The sequence below is a fragment of the Aphelocoma coerulescens genome (assembly GCF_041296385.1).
Source record: "Aphelocoma coerulescens isolate FSJ_1873_10779 chromosome Z unlocalized genomic scaffold, UR_Acoe_1.0 ChrZ, whole genome shotgun sequence".
NCBI lineage: Eukaryota > Metazoa > Chordata > Aves > Passeriformes > Corvidae > Aphelocoma > Aphelocoma coerulescens.
The window spans coordinates 20,664,340-20,684,837 of NW_027184085.1; the positions used below are offsets into that span (position 1 = coordinate 20,664,340).

The 20,498-nt window shown below is 35.3% G+C and overlaps 1 protein-coding gene across 1 annotated transcript in view; it reads right to left on the reverse strand.

Moving 5' to 3' along the window:
• Positions 1-20,498, reverse strand: part of ADAMTS6 (ADAM metallopeptidase with thrombospondin type 1 motif 6) — a 148,865-nt gene that overhangs the window by 86,403 nt on the left and 41,964 nt on the right. The window contains exon 8 of the mRNA XM_069001962.1: positions 2,990-3,033. Coding sequence (XP_068858063.1) covers positions 2,990-3,033 — 44 coding nt within the window. The remainder of the gene's footprint in view (positions 1-2,989; positions 3,034-20,498) is intronic.

The following is a 20,498-nucleotide window of genomic DNA, read 5'->3' on the forward strand; positions in this document are numbered from 1 at the left end:
ATGTTAATAACAAACACGCATTTAACCATGGAAGTCTTTTCCATTTATCACCCATCATCTTCTGGCATTAAAACCTTATTGTGTTACAAGGGCTTTTAAAAATTTTCTTCTTTCACTGGCATTTATGGACTATGGCTCTTCTGTATCTTACACATTTTTCAGCAACAGATTATTACAGAACATACTGCAGTCTTAATTTAGTGCCACTAGAGAAAGCTTTAAACATCAAGTTTATTTAATGTATTTCTCCCCTAGAGTTTCTTATCTGAAAGAAGAAGTAAACCTTTCTTTAAGGAAGTTACCTCTTCAGTTAACCTACACTACAAAAAAAAAAAAAAACAAACAACCAAACAGAGAAACAACAACCAAAAAAAACCACAAAAAACCCCCCCAAAAAAACCCAACCAACAACAACAACAGAAAAACCCAAACCCAAACAACCCCAACAGTAATAACAAAAAAACTGAAAAAGTTTAACTTTGGTTGAGAGATGAGGGGAATGGAACAGGGGGTAGGGAAGAGAGAAAGCAAATTCTATATGAGCAGGGATTCAAATTATTCTATTTGGACTAACAGTAAGAAGTCATAATATGACAAGTGCTTCCTGTTGTGTCCACATTAGCAATTAATTTCAAGACATAGGGGTGGATCAGCACAGTGAAGCCCTGATGTTGAGGCTCTTCGGGTATAATTGCATGCTGGTTTGGACATTCTGGACTAGTTGAATCCTGTGGGCTGAATGTCACTACACATGTGGCTCAAAGCTTCCTGAAGGGAAAAAATATTGTAGGGGTATCATGAGAACACAGCCCATGGATCTGATCTCAGGTCTCCTGTAGGCACATAGAGACCGTTTGGGGGGTATGTGTTCCATGTTTTCTCCCAAACAAATCTAGTTTGGACACACCAAAACTACTGACAGCCAAACTGACATGGGCAAAAGGTGACAATGTGTGTCTGGAGAGTTTGCAGTATGGAACCTGCAAAAAAACCAATTACAGTTCACCTATGCTGTTCTAACTGAGGAAATTCTGAAGACAACATGTCAATACATATAGATATACAACTATCATGTTCCCCTGCAAAGTCCACCATATTTGAATGATAAAGTCATCTTCATGTCTTATAACTGAGGACTTGCTTCAGCAACTTAGAAGACCAGAGTAACATAATTCCACACCATGCTTGCAGAAAGAGACAGACATCAAGTTAAGAACTCCGTCAGTGGCTCAGACTTCAAAAGCAGTTGTCCTTCACTGGAGCCACAGAAAAACTGCAAAGATGTCTGAGGTCTGTCTTTTCTAAGAGGTTCCATGAAAGGTCCCCTGCTTCAGGTGTCTGAAACAGGATACAGATGTCTATGCCACACAAAATCTTTTACTTCTGTCTCTTCCTAGAATACCAATTATTCAGGTTTCTTTTGACCTTCTGAGACCTCTCTGTGACCCCTTTTCACAAACTCCTTATATATATGATTAACTTTAGTTGCTGGATGTCAGTGTGACTTAAGCATATGAAATGCCTTGCAAAAGAGGACTACAGGGCCTTGTCTCCTCTCCAGTTCAATTCCCATAGTGCAGAAAAATTGCCATGGTTTTGTTGCCAAGACTCCTATAACATTGAGTAGGAACGGATACCATATGTGACTCTTATTTTTAATTTTTTTTAATTAAACTTTTTGTTTAATAAAGTATTTGCCAAATCTATCCTCTGCTACACTGCATTCAAGTGAAGCAGAATTTGGCTTTATGCCAAGATCTGATACAGTAAGAACTAGTACACTAATGATCTGTGTTAAAAGCATCATATAAAAATATCAAATAGTTCATGCACTAATGTGTTCTCTTTCAACCTTTTTTCTTTTAATGCTTGCAAAGCTACTTCTAAGACATCAATATAGACAGTCTTTTCAGTTTTGTCACCTCCAATGTCAAATAAAATAAATTACATTTAGAAATTCATCAGCATGATTTGCCTTTTACTAAAGCATGTTCTGGATTTTGCTTATATTTATAGCAGGCAAAATCCTGGTACCTTTCCCCATGTAAACTACACTCTTCTGCCAAAAGCATTGGACTGACTTGCAAGAGACTTACAGAAAAATTAACATGGGTTAAGGCTATAAAGCATACAGTAATACAGGGAAAGACAAAGGAAATACAATCATGAACTCTGACTGAGAAAAGTATTAATAACATGAACTAGCTGAATTAGAATTTTATCTTTAATCACCTGCAAGAATGAGGCTTATGAAAGGATGTAAACTGAAAAAAAAAATCTAAACAAGTGCTACATTAGTCTTTGAACAATGTTTCCTTTACATACTAAAGCATCATTGGAGGCAACAACCTATAGTTACAGGTCATCTATAGTTATTTATTGTAGTAAATAACTTCTGGTGACATATTTAGATATGGAGAAAACAATAGCTCTCTGTCCCTCATCTAAGGTTGCCATGTGCACTTCTCCATTGCCAAAGCACTGTAGTTCCAATGTTATTGTATTTTCTCTCACTGTGCTATCTTTTCCTAAATCTGTGAAAGGAAAAATATGAAGCTGCACTCACTGTGTACAACACAGCAACAGTATAAACCTCAAAGTCCATTTCTTTTGTAAGGTTTATGGGGGTACTTTCATAACTTTCCTGAGGATTTTTACTTCTGTTTTTTAAACTAGATTATGGAGACCAGTAAATGGAAATAAACAGCAAGTTCTGTTCTGTAAGAAGTAAAATTGAGTCATCTTCAAGGTTTTATCAGAACTACAGCTGTCAGAGATGAAATACACAGCACCAGCTGACATAATTCAAACTGCCAGCAATGTATCAAAGCCAAAATCCACCTCGAGTATCTTTTATTTTTCAGCTTTATAAAACTACAAAATTTTGAAAGTACAAACTTTAAAATAACTAATCAGTCAAAAAAACAATAGCTAAGTATAAAGTAAGGAAACAGCAAATACAAGCTGAAATTTCTCTTTATAATCTTACCCAGTGTTCCACAAGGCTTGTTTTTATAAGTGCAGATATCATATCTGTTAAGAAAAAAAAGTAGATAGAGTATGTCAGTGAAACACATTTGTAAGATACTTTGTATATTTATCACATATCTGTATCACAGTCCAAGTTGTCAGACCGCAATCAGTTTAATTATGTGCAGCCAGCTGGTGTCGGCATTTTCTACACTCTGGTGTAAACCACAAGCTGCAGTACACTCACAGCCGCTGGCCTCAGGCCAGTGGGACACCTGCCAGTAAGAAAAAAAGGGTTAAAGTGGATCTTTGTAATCACCAGCTCCATAAAGCAGTCTACCATTCTGTTATGTACTTACAGCAGCATGGCTATAGACTGCTACTGATTCTTAAACCTTAAGTTTTACTCAAGAATCAACATAATTGGAAGCCTCTTACAGTCTAACACTTACCAACTGAAAGTATTATGTGTAAGTTGTTCTACTTAGACTTTGATTCGAATTCAAAAATTGAACTCTAAATTGTTATACCATTTTTAAAAAACATCTTACGAACTGTCATTATAGTACCCTTCTCATTATCCTTCCATAATTATAGTGTACCTTAATAATATGTGCCAACAAACTAAAATGAAAAACATTTTTGAAAAAAGCTAAAAAATTTCTTTAAAGGAACATTTTTGTCATTGTAGATACAATCCTTCACATACATAAGCTAATGAGTTTTTGTGTAGTTAATCCATAAATATCTGGAGCTAGCAATGAAATTAAGATGTTTTCTGTGGCATAGCTTTTAAAATAGCAGTGGTCATGCAGCAGTCAAGTCATTAATTACACCTTCATATTTTGAATATGCAATCTTATAATATGTTTAGTGATAAAAGAACACTCTCACAAGGCTATTGATTTCCAAGGATTGAAACTAATTTCCTTGCAGTATGCTTCAGAATAATTTCTACTCTTTTGAAAGGCAAGTGAAAAAAATATCAAAAGATACCATCTTTATGCTTTAATTTTAAACCCAAATAGTTACTAATTTCAGGCCACCAGACATTTTCTGTTAAAAATACCGTAAGGACTGTTATCACATAGGAGTCTGATCACAAGATATATACCTTTCACTGCAAAAAGAGTTATAGTCTGTCTGCAAGCCAAATCCATGCACAAAATAACAAAGTTTAAAATTTGGAACAAATCCAGTAAACTCTCTATGCATGCAGACTGCTGTGACCACATGGAATTCCTTTGATTTTTAAAGGGTACTGAGTGTGGAGCAGTTTGTGGGATTAAGCTATAATTTTGAACTTAAATGTTCATGTGCACTAATCTCATTGAGGTGCTTCAAACGCGGACTAATTTTCCATTTGCTGTCTGGAGTAGGGGAAGGTAACCAAGTCAGCATTCTCATAAAAACCATTCTTATTTCTCTTGAAATATAATCATTGAAATGTCCCTAAGTTTCAAGATTACACAGATTCAGAGCAAAAGAAGGATTTTTACTGAACATTTCCTGCCTTTTACGTAATTAAGAAAGTAAATGTCTTATTTCTGTGTTCAGGACAGTGCCTGAACCCAATCCTATTGAAGTTCAAGCAAAATTTGTTCCTCAGAGAAAGCGGACAGGGCTCAGTCTTATTTAGTGAGAAAACCCTAACTAAATTTTTTAGAACATAGTTGAGAACTGAAAGTCTTTACAAAGTAGTCTCTGAAATACACAGGAGGTACTAGTCTTCTGCTTTTTAATATCCAACGGTAATACAGAGAAAACAATTACAGGCATACATTCTTAGATAAAATGGATGTTTAATAATAAAGCAAATTCCACTCAAGAAAAATGTTGTCACTGACTTCAGCAGAGCTGAAAATGTGCCTTATGGCCTGAGTCAACTTACTGTTCTACAGGTATGAATCTGAAGTTACTCCTCACCTAAGGTTCAGTTTCACAAAGAACTGTGACAAGAGAGAATGATATGAATTAAGTCCTTTGTTTCTGTTATATTTTTGAAAAACAAAGACCATGGTATTCTTCAATTTCTGTTGGGAAGTGTGTGTTCTTCATTACACATAAGCTAACATTTTTAAGAAAATATGATAATGAAACTTAAATTAGATAATAAAACTAAGGAAAAGAGAACTTTATTTTCCAATTCACTGATTATTTTTGCAAGAACATACATGGGTAGTAACATGTTCTAAATATGCCATCATTAAATATTCAAATTTTATAGACAATGATTAATTTCCTGCAAGGATATTCATAAACTCTCCTAGATCCAGTTTACCAGGAAAAAAACCCAATAAATTTTCAATGTCCAGTGATTTACTTTAGCTACATCATCTTCCAGCTCCATTTTTCATCTTATTGCTTTCATATGAACGGTTTCTGCTTGTGATTTGTCTGAATGCTCACGGTATTCTTATGAACCAAATTGCTTGCTTCCATTATTTGTTTCTCTATATGATGTAACCAAATCAGACTAACTTGTCTTTTTTTTGGTTTTGACACCACTTCCTCTAACTTTATTTTGAATCTTCCATTTATTTTGAATCAATTTAGCCCTGTTGGGTTCCAAAATGTGGAAGACTACAGATGCAATACTTGACAGATAGTAATTTTAAGCCAAGAAACCACTGAAAATACAAATCATCATGACTGCCCATGAGATTAGATAGGTCTCATTGCTATGGGAAAAAAAAAAGAAAAAAAAAAAGGCAACCCACAAACAAACAAAACAAAAAGCCCACACCCAGAAAAACAGCACAAAGGTGCAATTTGATCACCAGGAGCTTAGTAAATGCTACAGGAGCTAAAGAGACCCAAAAGGTAGATTCTCAAGCCAACAATTAACTAACTATTAAAGATTATGGCAACAGTCACGATTATGACAACTGCAAAAATGTTTGTTCAATTCACTGACAGATGGTGTAAGAGGGACACCACACAAAAGCTGAATGAAAGAACACAGTTACAGAGGTAAATGTCTTAGGATAAGATGGCAGCCAGATCATTTTGAGACAGCCAAGAAAAACCTCTGCCCAAGCCAAAAAAGAAGATTATATAACTCCAAATAAAGTGGGTGCAGTGCCCCTGAAATGTGACCCCACTGGGGAAGTGGAATGGAAAAGAGGGAGGAGGGAAGATAGTTCATTACATGGCGATTCCCGCCCTGAACAAATCAGAAGTCATTTCATGAGGCAGATGGGGAAGAGGTCTGGGACTGCTGGGCATTCCTGTGGGGCTGCTGAAGAGCTGCAGCAGACAGATAGGAACTGCATGGTGAAACTACAACTGTCACTGACAACTCTGCCTGACATAGCAGCCGGAAGGAAACTCCATAGACAGACCATTATCTGTTCAACAGGATGGGCAAGAACTGGAGCAGCAATACACTGCTGTCAGGCCAGGATTAAACAGCACTATACAATGAAACTTTAAAAAGAAAAATTCTAGTCTTTTTTGGCAGGATATGCAGGCACCATGCTAAAATATACTTGCACTCTGTATTAAAAAGTGAAAGGGATCACACTAGACACTGAAATTCTACTATCTGCATTATTAAGCTGTTTTAAAACTATCACAATTTTAGTTCCTTGCATAGATTTGGCCCTTGAGAACAACTGATCTCAAAGAACTCCCATAAAAATTTGTGGAGATGGCCACATACAATTATTAACAGGCAAAACATACAAAACTAATCTTTTCTGGAGACGACAGCTTAGTAGTGTGTAAACAAGATCTGTGCCAGTGGTACCCAGTGCAATAAAAAAACCACTAACATGTTTATTTAATGTATTAGTGTAGATGTAAGCTAGAGACTATCTCTTGAAGCGGTCTCCCTTATCAGTAACTCTAACCTGAAGAAAAATCCATTTCCTTTGCAAATCTGATGACTAGCATGATCCTGATCATTTGAGTAGGACACTTAAGTCAAACAGATAAGGAAGACAAATTCTCTGTGAATATTGTAAGCACTGCTCAAACTTGTCAGGTAAGTTATCTGCAGCTACAGCCAATCCCAGGCACCTTAGGGGAATACAGCCATTTGTCTCCTGGTACACTGCAGAGAAAGGAGAGAAGATTCGTCCTGATCCCTACAAACTGTCAGTTTTCAGGCCTAATGAATGCATGCAGTTGTGCAACTATGTAGCTCACACCGAGTTCTATGAAAGCAAATGTATTCCCACATTAAAAATAAAAATAAATACTAAATAAAGAGATATACTAATTCACACATTTGATTATAAGAAAGCATCACAATGATTCAATCATACTTCCACCCACCCTTAGCATAAAAATGTAAGTAATTCATTCTAGAAGCTAGAGAAGTTTAAAAGATACTCCTTGAAAGCTATTCAATCTCACATTAAGAATTGTTTACAGAATAATTTGAGAACAACTGTACTAGGTTATCCAGTTATCTGCCTTTCCCTCCACAGCAGTAATTTTTGACTGTCTGCAAAGAAAACAGGACAGCTCATACTCATACCTTCCCTGATAGAAGTCCCCAGCTCTGTGGCTTAGGGTACTTCAGAGACAGAGATTGCATCTTATCATTTAACTGATTTTTCTTTTCATGTCTTCAGCCCTTCATTAATTCCTCTTTATTCTGAAAAATGAAATTATTTCAGTGTCTCGAGGATATGGTTATCCCTTTATCAGCAAAGCTGAGTCCCACTGTTTCAGTAGAGCTCTGTTCCGTTGAAATAACTTTTTAAATTTTCTTCTAAATCAGATTAATATATGGAATTTCTCAGCATTGTACTGTTACACTGTGGCCCTTCTGTCACCACCATGGGCACTCACAGGCTTTTTAAACTCTCTCAAGTTATGTATTACAATTTAAAAAGTTGGTCTAACAGTGGCATTAACAGTAGGAGATACGAAGGCAAAACGAGTTATTTCTTCTTACATGTTAATGTGTATTTATAAATTCAAGGATAGCATTACCCTTTCTATCAGTCTCATTATCCAAACTGGCCCATTCACTGATAAGAGTCTCTATAAAACACTATCATTACTTAGCTGTATGTTACTGGAAATGTCGAGTGTGCCAGAAAGAATTATTTGCATCAAATTAACACTGATATAGAAATATACCTGTTATAGGATTGGGAACATATATGAATACTAGTATTAGATACACTTTAAAGAATTTCATTAAACAACAAGAATAACCCCCACAATATCTTTTATTTAAGTACAGTAAGTGAGTAAAGCATGAAAATTCTTCTTAGAAGAACAAAATGTCTAAAATCAGTATGAAACACCAGCTGTTTACTTACACATATATCAAACTACTCCAAAATTACTCTGAAAGTTACCAGTAAGTATGAGTAATATTTAAGATACATATTGACAGAGATAACCAAGGCTTTTGAATAAATATTTCTTAATGGAAAAGAATTTAGGAGACAAAAATACAATCACAGCAAATCGCTGAGGGAAAACCTACCAAGATGGATAGAATTTAAATGTAAAAAAAAAGGTAAGAAAATTCAGGCTAGACAAAACCAACAAATATGTATGACTGGACATGAAGCTCTTTATAAATTTCAGAGAGGTGGACATGTACTTCATATATATAATACTAGACCATTTTCCAGTTAATCTGCTGGAAAAGGTTGTCAGAAAGCAAAATAAAGCCTCAGAACTGAGTCTCTCCTGACTAAGAGTAAACAGAGCTAAATACTACAAATAATTAAGATTTCAGTTTTAGGGAATATTTCCAGACATTATCTCTGAAAGCAAGGGGGTTTTTTTCACTTTTAAACCAGATTATACTTTTTGACATTTACTTTTTAATGACTATAGGTTTTAAGAACAAGCTATTTAAATAAGGACCGTGCTTCTCACACACCGTTGCTCAACAATAAACCTAATATGTTCCTTAGTTTTATCTTTTTTACTTTTTATTCTTCATGCTATGCAACATGATTTATCTATGTACCCAATCATAGCTGTCTCATTTTTGAATAAAGGCAAAAGACGAGGCAAAAAGATACCTATTTTGAAAAACTAAATCTAGTTCCAACACCTACTACTATAAACAGAACTGCTGCCAGATCAGACTGAAATCTCAGATTTCTCTTAAACGATCAAAACCCTCTGACAACTCCAACTCCTATTTCTAAAGTATGGAAAATAAAAAGAAAAAAAACAGTGACTAGCCTGTATTTTCACCATATTTTTTTGCATACATATACTTGGCTATATTAAAAACGGTGTCATTTTGCAAGTGCAGACAATGTCTGGTAGAGAACTGGATGTCACTAATACTAGAGAATTGCAATGGAATTAATAACTCCTAAGATAACCTGGTCATTCATTAGATTTTCACAGGTTACCAACAGGAATACTCTCTACTACACAGTATTTTTGATGTCTTTCTAAAAGCTTTGCTTCAGCACATCCTTAGCATTACAGAAAGTGGTACACCACAACAGCATTCTGCCTTAAAATAAAGAACATGTCTTATTTGATTCCTTCCTCAAAAACCTCAAACCAAAAGAGCTATTTAAACCAAGGAAGGAAAGGAATAACATACATGTTACATATCACTCATCAGAAATAGCTTTTTCTATTATTAGTTTTCCATGTCTTTAATCCTGCCATAGACAACCAAAGTCTGTCTCTGTTGGACTTTGTTCTGATGCTTTGCTTGGGTGGATAAATTCTGAGTTACAGCCAGAAAAGCTACTGCTGCTATAAGTTCTAGTTCTCCTGATTTATATAAATCTTTTAAATAATTGCACTGTAAATGAAACACTTCTAATATTACATTTTCTAAACTGCTAATGCACTCAAAAAAGTAAAAATAAACTCAGTTCTGAAAAAAATTTTTAAAGCTGTCATTTGTATTCATCAATTTTGGCAATGTAACATTACAACAGCCTTTGCAAGTTTATCACAATCAGTAGTATTACCACTGCCCTTAGGACAGGTAACTCCTGACCACACAAAAATTTCTTTGCAAGTGCATCAGAAATGTAGAGCCACCTCCCTAAGTGACAATGCCAATTTAAATAATATTCAGAAACAATTTAGAGATTCAGCATTTGCACTATGACCGGAACGTAGGAAATACTTAATTTGTTTCGTTCGGAATCTCAAAAGTGATTGAAACTTTTATTGCATTCTCAGTACTGAGCCACAATTTAGATGGAGTTACACAGATGTAGCCAGCTCAAACTGGGCTAGAGAATAAACCAGAAATATCTACATATCTACTCCAAGTACACTGCTAATAATTTCTCTATTAGTACATTCAGGATAAGTCTGGCGACTAATACATGAAGTTTTGTTTAAAGGACATTGACAGTGAACAGCTCAAGCAGCTTGTAGGGCAATATTTTTAAGAATATGCTAATACAACCAAGTCTGAGGAAAAGGAAAACTAGCAAAACTAATTACATAGGTGTGGTTGGGGACATCCAGCCACACAGCAGAAAATAGGAAGCAACTAGTCTAGACCTCTGGAAGAAGGGAAATACAGCTAACAGCTATGATTGCTAACCAAGTTCTAGTTCAGTTGTACAAAAATAAATTAGATAAGTTAGAGCAACAGCATATTGTATATATATTTCTACATTTTCCTATGATTTCTTTCTATGATTTTTCTGTGGGTACGCCTTTCTTTCTTTTCTAAATTTCTGAATATTGTAAACAATTAGTTTACAATCTCTGAGAAGATCACACATCTTTATACACAAAAGGTCCACTTTATTACCCTTACTGACACCACATATGGCATAAAAGGCTAAGTATTGGCTATAAAGAATAGTAGTTCATTAGGATGATGGACCACACCTGGTACAGAAGAACCTAAGAATTGCAACATGGGCCAGACCATGCAAGATTCCACTATCCCAGTACCCTGCCTTTACAATGAACTAAGAGAAGGCCCAAGAAAGAATAACACCATTGCAAGCATAAAATGTCAATTATACCAGTACTCTCCCAACTATTTTTGGCTCTGATTTTTTGAGACAGATGTGCTTCTGTGTATTTAGTACTTTCAATGGATTTTTCTTCTGTGAACTTGCCTAGGCAACCTTTCAACCTATACATATGTTCAGCTTCCATAAAGTAACTTGCCAAGAAGTTTCAACAATAGCTAAACCTTGCATTAAAAAGGGCTGCCTCCCTTCTCCTGGTTTTGAGTCTTTCTTCTTCTGTATTTTCTGGGCAACCTCATGTTCTTGTGGTGAAAGATGCTATGAATGATTTTTTTCTCATTTATGCCCTCTATACAATCTTGTAACTGGTTTGATCACTGTAGTGCTGTCCCAAATGTGACTTTTCCAAAAGCTGACTTCTCCAAGTAAGAGGGTCCTCAACTTAGTCATTCCTTGTAAAGAAAGTCATGTATTTTTAAATCATCCTTGCTTCTCCTCTCCAATTCTCCTAAAAACTTTTGGGATGAGAAGGCCAGAATCATACAAACTATTCAAGATCTAGGCATACCATGCCCCATTTAATCAATAGCACGATAAGGTTCTTTATTCTTTTCCAAATCATCTCTAATTTTTTTTTTTTTTTTCTGGATTAACGATGTATACTTGACATGTAGCCCAAATATTCTCAGAAAAATAATAATAAAACCCAATAAATAATAAAATATACCCAATAAAACAATACCCAATAAAAAGAACAGTGGTTGTTTTTTGCTACTTCTGGTTGATATTTGTACAAAATTTCTGAGAAAAAGACAGAAACTCTTACTCATATACTGTCACAACTTATTTTTCTTTAAGATAATGAGAACAGTACACCCAGCCCAACTGTGCTTGGGCTGAATTAAAGAATCACAAAGTTATGTTTACACAAAGAGCTAAATTTCAGTAGCTTAATGCAGTAATTAGAACCTTCCTCAGTCAATGCAATAAAGTTTAATTGCTGACTTCTTCTAAAGGTCAAAAACAAAGACAGTCATTTCACTCAAATAATTTTTAACCCTGATAATCAAAAGAATTTGTTGTCTTAAGAGCAAACTCACAGCAATATATTTTACAAGTTTAGTGCTTTTTTCTATGTGTTACAGTAAGTAACAATAAAGGATTTCTTCTCTTCAAGAAATTTCAGCAAACAATTTGATGTGATTGCTTAAAGAACAATACAAAGCCAATTGACTGCTGCTCATCTGTGGTAGTTTTCCAAATGATGTGCTAAATTCAGCTAATAAAGTTTGAAGCTAGCATATTTTTTTGTGCGCTGGTGAACTGAAAGGGAAAGAAATACATAGAGTGATGGAATGAAACTGCAGCAGAAGCAAAGACTGTTCTAACAAAGAGGATCAGTTTAAAAGAAATACACAGATGAATTTTACAAGAAGAAAAATAGGTCTTGAGATCTTGTCCAAGTTCGTTAGAGCACATCAACCTGTCATGTTAAGACCAGAAGAAAGTTAATTTGATTTTCTGTGTTTTGAAAAGGGGCTGGCAAATGAAATACATGCACCTCACATGGATCTTTGAAGCATGTCTGTATGAAAATCAGAACTCATGCATACAATTCAGAATTGCGTAAGTCTTTGTTTCATCTTCTTTTCCATGTAATACAAGCCAGGAAGAAATATTAGCTCTATTGAAGACAAAAAGTTTGTGTAACATCTATTATCATTTTCTTTCTAACTTATTTTTTACAAATCATTTTAATGACAACAGCAACTAACTGTTGTGAATGAATGGGTGAATACCATGAGAACATTAACTAACTTACAGCAGTGGCTCCTCATAAACCATATTACTCTTATTGTATACAAGTCAGGATTAGGCAACTGTATCTATCCAGACTGTCTGCAGGCATACATTCTTACTTCCCATTACCTTGAAGAATATAAGAGTGAAGATGGTGCAATTTATTTTATTACTCCTGACAAAAAAAAAAAAAAAAAAAAAAGAATCACAGAACTAGCTAGGAAAAATAATGGGCTGCAGAAACCATGATCTGTCTTGCAAAGGGAGGAACATGTCAGGACTCCTTTCTCTGTATATGAATTCTTCAACCTAAGCTATTAAATCCATATTAAAACTACATGATTGTCAAAAGGAATTTCTCAGTGATTCCTTAGGTTTAAACCTTCCATACATTAGTCAAGTCTTAACTTGTAAACTAGTCTTTCAAAGCTAACCTGTATCTTGAAGTGGGAAAATAAATTAATAAATTCCTTTTCATTACATTTATTAAGCCCATTAAGCATTTAGCCACTTTTGTCTTTCCTGTAAACGGTTACAGTTGTATTTCCAATACTAGTTTGGTTCCCCCTACAGATGTTATGAAGAAAAATTCCATTATTTTTTTAAAGTGACAATCTACTCTTTCATATTAAAATTGACATGAACTTCTGTTTTATTTTTTACCACATACTGAGTATTACCATGAGACTATTAAAATAATTATTCCCATGAGTTTTATAAAATTTTAAATGCTGAACAGAAATTTTGGCTGGCTCTAAGGAGAACCTTTACCCCCATGAGGGCAGTCAAGCAGTAAAGTTGTCTGCCCAAACAGGTTTTGCAAGATTTGACTGGGTAAAGCCTTGTGAAACCTGGTTTTATCTCATAGCTCATCCTGCTTAGGGGGTAACATTGGACTGAAGACCTCCAGAGCTCCCTTTTGAACTGAATCCCATAGATTCTAAGTAGGTGTTTTCTAAAAATCCTCACATCATTTAATTAACAATCATGGAAAAATAAATATTACATTCTAATACAACTGTTCAGAATATTCTTTGGAAAGTAAGTTACATACTCAAAATGAAAGCATCATTAGAACCATAGTTACTGTATTGTATTAAATGTTTTATCAACACAGAAAACTGGGGGAAGAGGCTCCCTCTCCATTCCACTCTAAGTTGGAACAATTTGACATCTTCCTAACAACTACACATGAAAATTCTTGAACTTCATTCCCCAATTAGTTGACTGTGAAGTTTGAAACACCTGACAATGTTCTGTAAAGCACGGTCTCTTCTGCGATGCCAACACAACTGCCTAAAACACTAACTGTAAGAAATCCAGGAAGCTCAACCTGAAAGAAAGGTAAGTATGTCTTATTTCTTTTAGCCTAAGTAAATTTTAGAAATTAATGTAGTTAAACCATTATAAATAATTCAAGGTAAATACCATAAAATCTACAAACAAGAAAGGTTAACATCCAAGAAAATATTTATTTCAATTGTGGCTGAAAAAATGGGGAGAATTTCACTGTATTAAGGTAGTAAAATTACTATTTTTTTAATTATTAGTTTCATTTATGTAAAGTTATAGAACTAAAACACTTAACTTCTTCCCACATTTATAGAAAATGAAGGATCAATCTAGAAGTTTAATAAAGTAAGGATGCTTTAAAAGAGGTTGGATAACATGTAGGAAATACCACTATTTGATTTTTTTAAAATTTATTAACTGTAATTTCTGTTATACAAAGTAGTCTGGTTCTCATTTGTTCAGTTTAAGTTATTTTAGTGTTTCTAATATTGTTAAGCATGGCTTTATTCAATAAATACAAGTCATTTACAAATGTAAATACTTTAATCAAATTCCCACTTTTGCTTGGAAGAACCTGGAAAAAAACATGTGGTGTTCCTCAGGACTGTGCTGGGGCCAGTCCTGTTTAACATCTATATCAATCATGTGGATAAACCTCTGCAAATTTGCAGATGACACCAAGTTGGGTGGGAGTGTTGATCTGCTGGAGGGCAGGAAGGCTCTGCAGAGGGATCTGGACAAGCTGGATCATGGGCTGAGGCCAACGGTATGAGGTCAAGTAAGGCAAAATGCCAAGTTCTACTCTTAGGTCACAACAACCCCAGGCAGCTCCACAGGCTGGGGCAGAGTGGCTGGAAAGCTGCCCAGAGGAAAAGGACCTGGGGATGCTGGTGACAGCAGCTGAACATGAGCCAGGGTGTGCCCAGGTGGCCAAGAGGGCAATGGCATCCTGGCCTGGATCAGCAACAGTGTGGCCAGCAGGACCAGGGCAGGGATTGTCCCCCTGAACTGGCACCGGTGAGGCCACACCTCAAGTGCTGTGCCCAGTTTTTGGCCACTCCCTACAAGAAAGACATTGAGGTGCTGGAGCAAGACCGGGGAAGGCCAACAGAGCTGGTGAAGGGTGTGGAGCACAAGTCTTGTGAGGAGCAGCTGAGGAGCTCGGGGTGTTTAGCCCAGTGAAAAGGGGGCTCAAGGGGGGACCTTATCACTCTCTACACCTGCCTGAAAGGAGGGTATAGAAGTGAGGGTCGGCCTCTTCTTCCACGCAACCAGTGACATGATGAGGGGGAAATGGCCTTAAGTTGTGCCAGGGGAAGTTTGGATTAGATATTAGGAAACATTTTTTCACAGAGAGGGTTGTAAAGTATTGGAACAGGCTGCTCAGGGAAGTAGTGGAATCACCATCCCTGGCAGCATTCAAAAAACATGTGAATATGACACTTGAGAATATGGTTTAATGGTGGTGATGATGGGCTGACAGTTGGACTTGATAATCTTAAATGTCTTTTCCAAACTTAATGATTCTATTATTCTATGACTCTAACTTGCAAAAGCCTAAAGCAAAAAATCTGAATTAAAATGTTATTTTTATTAGTTAAAATTTTTTATAAAATCAAGATGCATAAATCTGTTGAAGTTCTTCAGCTCTTAAGAGAATGCGCAGAAGAAGAGTTTCCTTCCAATAATGTAGGGAGAGATGGCAAATTCAACAGTGAACAGACTGTAAAGAAGAACCACATGTTTCAGTGAAGTTACTACCTCTAGCATAGCACCATACTATTTAGAATGCCATTTTTAGGAAGGGACATACAGGAACAGATTTTTGGACTGCCAAACAATCTGTTTAATTGACTCAAGACATAACCAAAAATAGAATTGCAAAACATCGCAATTCTCCTGACCAACTGCATCTCATACTATTGCTATTGTTTTATGCTTGGTTTTTTTAACCACTAAATAATTAACAATCATCGCCAAAATCTGACTAAAATGGAATAGCTTCAAAACCAGTCTTGGTCAAAGACCCATAAGCTCTTCCATGGCCTAACAGATTGCATTTCACACATCTGAAACATTCCTTGGTTTTGCTAATATTTGAAGTACAATTTCTTGTTCTTTTGTGATTCCAAATACACTATTCAGAATTGCATAACATATTTCACTCTGCTTTGGCAGGTGGTTGAAAGAGCTCATAGGGCAGAAATTTCTTCTGAAAGAATCTGGACAATGAACATTTGTCAGCGTTACTTATGACCTTGCAATTTCTAAGCAGGACTAACTGTCCTAAAATAACAATATAAGCAAATACCTTTCATTACAGCTAAATTAATGTGCAAGCTAAGGAACTGCCTGTACCTCTTCCTGCCTATTTATCCAATCACTTAGCACTCCCTTTTTCAAGCTGCTGAGAGTAATAAATGAGAGATTTACATGGGTCTGGCTGAAGTAGTGTGAAGGCAATCCAAATGCAACCTCAGTGCTCTCCAAAGAGCCATCTTAAAAGGTCTGAAAAAAAATCACATACATTTGGAAGCTGAATGTTATCAGCTCCCAAAAATACAAGTTCCACAGTTTTCAGAACAAAACCTGAACAAAATGTTCAGAAATAACAAAAATATTAACTTTAATAATTTACACCTGATGTCCTAACATAATATTACAAATACCTACAGCAGCGATTTGATTCAGGCAGCAGTATCGGATAGTCATTCCTTCAACAACTCAGTACAAAGCTAATTTTAAAACAAGGTTCTCTAACTGGCCATATGGAAAAGAAATAATAAATTTTGGCAGTTTCTATCCTTCCTGCTCTGACACTAAGGCATCTTGTCCTTCAAGATCATAACTGCATTAACTCTCAGCGTATTGACAATGAAACAGTCAGCTTTGTGGACTAAGTTAACTTCTATTATCTAGTTGGTACGTCCTACTGTCTACTCTGTGTAGATCTAGGAGTCTTCCCAGAAAAGTCAGATTGGTCAACAGGTACTTAAAACACCAAAACATGTAAAACTGTAAGTCATTTAGGAAACAAGTCTCAACTTCAGAAAGAATCCAAGCACACACATGAAAAAATATTTCAGTTAAATGATCTGAATAGTCTTCCTTCTCCATTAGACTGACCAGGATTTGACAGTCCAGTTAGTTTTATACAGAATCTAAAGCCATTACTAAGAGCTCCAAGATTTCATCATTCCTGAGTGAGTAACTAGTAAGGTTACAAAAATTCCAGACTACCAAAATTACATCTCATTACTAAGAAGAAAAATCTTACTGACAACATTTTCTATTTTTTTAAACAACAACAGATCAGAAATTATGTCACTCTTTTGAAAATCACTTTATTTGGGGGGTGTGGACTGTCAGAATTAGAAACGGGGAAAAATTAAGTATTTGACTTGAAACAATGTAATATTTTGTGGTTTTTTATTTCCATATAAGTATTTTTAATTAAATCTCTTATTCCTAAGAACTAATAATAACTTGCTTTTACAAGGGAAAAACATCTCTCCGTTTATCCACAGACCTGTCTTAGTACCTGTAATGCCAGAGCAAGTGTTTTCACAGCATCCCCCCAAAACTGATATAAGACTCTATCAGTTATTATTATAAGTTATTAAAGATCATTAATAGATTCATGCAGTTTGATTGCTAAAAACAATGTCAGTCACTGTAGCAACTTTTGTAATATGGACATACATCATCTTCTACTTGGAGAAATACTAATTATAATAATTACCTAAACAGAGAATTGTCCCAAATTACAACTATGTTCTGAGAGATAATTTTTAAAAATTCCATTCCAAATTATGAAAGTCACAATGACTGCTCATTTAATAAAAAAATATATAAAGTGCACATGTGTAGAGACATCCTTTTTCTGCAGTACCCAGGATACAAGTGTATCTTTCCAGCAAACTGCAATACCACATGCACAAAGACTCAGACTGCAGACTAACAGTAAACTGTCAAACTCTGAAAACTCATGAAGGTACTGATTCAAAATTATTGTGAACTTAAGCTGTGGGGACATATTCAGGATAATCTGTTTGCCCAAGTAGTGTGTGGGAGAAAAAACCCAGGTAATTAACTATTTCAAGTCATGTAAAGATTTCTTTGCCAGGGGGTAGGCAGGTGGGAACCTAGAAACTTAGAATCTAGAAATCTAATAGTGTCTAAAAGTCTAAATCTAACCTAAAATTCTAGAGAAAGTAAGATGATCTACCATCCAATCTGGAGAAAAAATGGAAGTTGTGACTAGTAGTGCATTAAAAGAGCATTAAAGAAGGAAAGGGCACAAAATCATGATTCTGCTTTCAAAGTCACCACAGAAAGGTGATTCAGGGAGAACCTGCTCCTCTATCCTTGTCACCATATAACAGATCACCAATTCCAGGGGCAGATAACTGATGGCTTTTACTAGACCAGTCATAGATTGCTGGTTGAAAATATATCACAAATATCAGGAACCAAACATCACAAAACCATCAGAGGAGCACACCTCAGTTATAATTTCTGTTTGGGTGGCTGAAGAGAATTTATCTTTTCATTTTACCAGATTCCAAAGAAAAAGAAAGACTCCAATTAAAGAGTAAAACAAAATCGATGAGGAATAGCAGAAGATGTGTCTTAAGCATAATTATAAAAAATAAGCATATAGCATTCTTTTCTGCTTTGTGGAAGCTCTCACTGAATACTATAAAAAGCTTAAGATTGTCTTCCCTGATTTACCTGTCCTCTCAAAAAAAACCCAACTAACCAAACAAACCACCAGACCAAACTAAACAAACAAAAAACACAAAAAAGCAAACTAAAAAAAATCCCCACAAACCAAAAAACTTTGGATGTGTCCAGTAATGCTACTTCAAATCTGTATCATAAAACAGAATGAGCAGCATTACATATTACATTAGCATATTTCTAAACCTGGTTCTTATTTCCATCTGTAACTTGCTAAGTTCTCTTACTGCGGAAACTAGAGAAAAGGTATGAAGAAGGTGTGGATGTCATTTTTCAATGATCAGGCTGCACAACACCAGAGGAATCCAGACCACCCTAATCTGCTATATAAAGGACTAAAAGAAAAAGCACACACTGTACAAGTCTGTGGATGGCAAAAAAGTACAGTGTCTTTGGCATAAGTGCTAAGAATAATGAAGTAATAGTGAAGCCCACTTTTCTTGTTGCCATGGTTTCAGGGGATGCAGACATCTGTGGCATGGCATGGACAAAGGTACTAACAGTCAAAATTGTAATACTGTAACTTTATATGACCCAAGGACACTGCCAGTAAACTAACTTTCAGGTGAATTTCAATAACATGCATATGAAAAGCATGTATTTAAGTACTGTACTTTATATTTAAAATGGTTTCTTGGTTATTTGTATTTATGCCTGCAGTGGCACAATCAGACCTTTTAGCAGATAAGAATCCATGGTAAGAGATCTGTTTGGATACAATGAGTGCAGAGTATCAACACAACTGAATGTCTTGAAGTTTCACAAAAAAATTTATTGAAAGATAGCTAAGTTAAGAAAGATAACTAAGTTTTACACAGAGAATTTTCATCTTGGCAAGAAAACAACTCTATTGAAGTCATAAGACTAAAGATTTGACAATCAGGCCCTGTTAGGTGCAAGCTGAGGAGTGAAGGGGGGAGGAGTGTATGTATGGGGGGGCATAACAAGTATTTTAATACTAACACACACAGCAGTTCACAAAACAAAATGTTATCAAGCAGCAATAGCAAAGGCTGAGACAAGCAAGCAGAATGTAATCATTAAACAGAAATTTTGTCAGAATATGACAATTGATACTCATGTTCTAATTAGCAGTAGAAGTCAGGATCAGCTCCATACTGTATCAAAAAAAAGGGAACCTTAAATACAGATGACCTAGGCACCTTGGTGACTCAGAGGGAAGAGTGCCATCTACTGAGTCAATAACTTAATTATAATATAACCAGCAAATCATATTTTTGTCATGAAAAAGAAAAGGAATTTTTAAAGCAATATTTAAGTGCTTTCTATCTCCTATTGAAAATCTAAACTTTTTATTTTTAAATATTACCACAATTTATATGATGGTGGTTCTGTGTTCTTAGTGGGCTAGTGTTTTAGCTGAATTAATAGTTACACTTAAAATATTTCTGAATAGCTTCTAATGCCTCTATTTCTAAATAACCTAGGAGCTTTGGTTTCCAAGCAAAAGACGTCACTCTGAATATTCTGCCTCTTTAAAAACCCTCCTATTTGGACACAGAAACATGAAGATACTCAAAGTGACACCTGAAAAAGGCCTTTATGCCTTTTCTTTTCCTTCATATAAGATTCTGGTGTTGAGTATAATTATGTTGGAGGATAAAATATTAAAAAATAAGAACATAAAGAACCAGTTACAGAAGATACTCTGAATTTATTTGACCTTTGGATTAATAAAATTGTTGATAATCAACCTGAAGCATACTTTTCCAGCAAAATTAACTACTTCTAGAAGCATGTGAAGTAGTCAAAGAAAAGTACATAACCTCTTAGTGT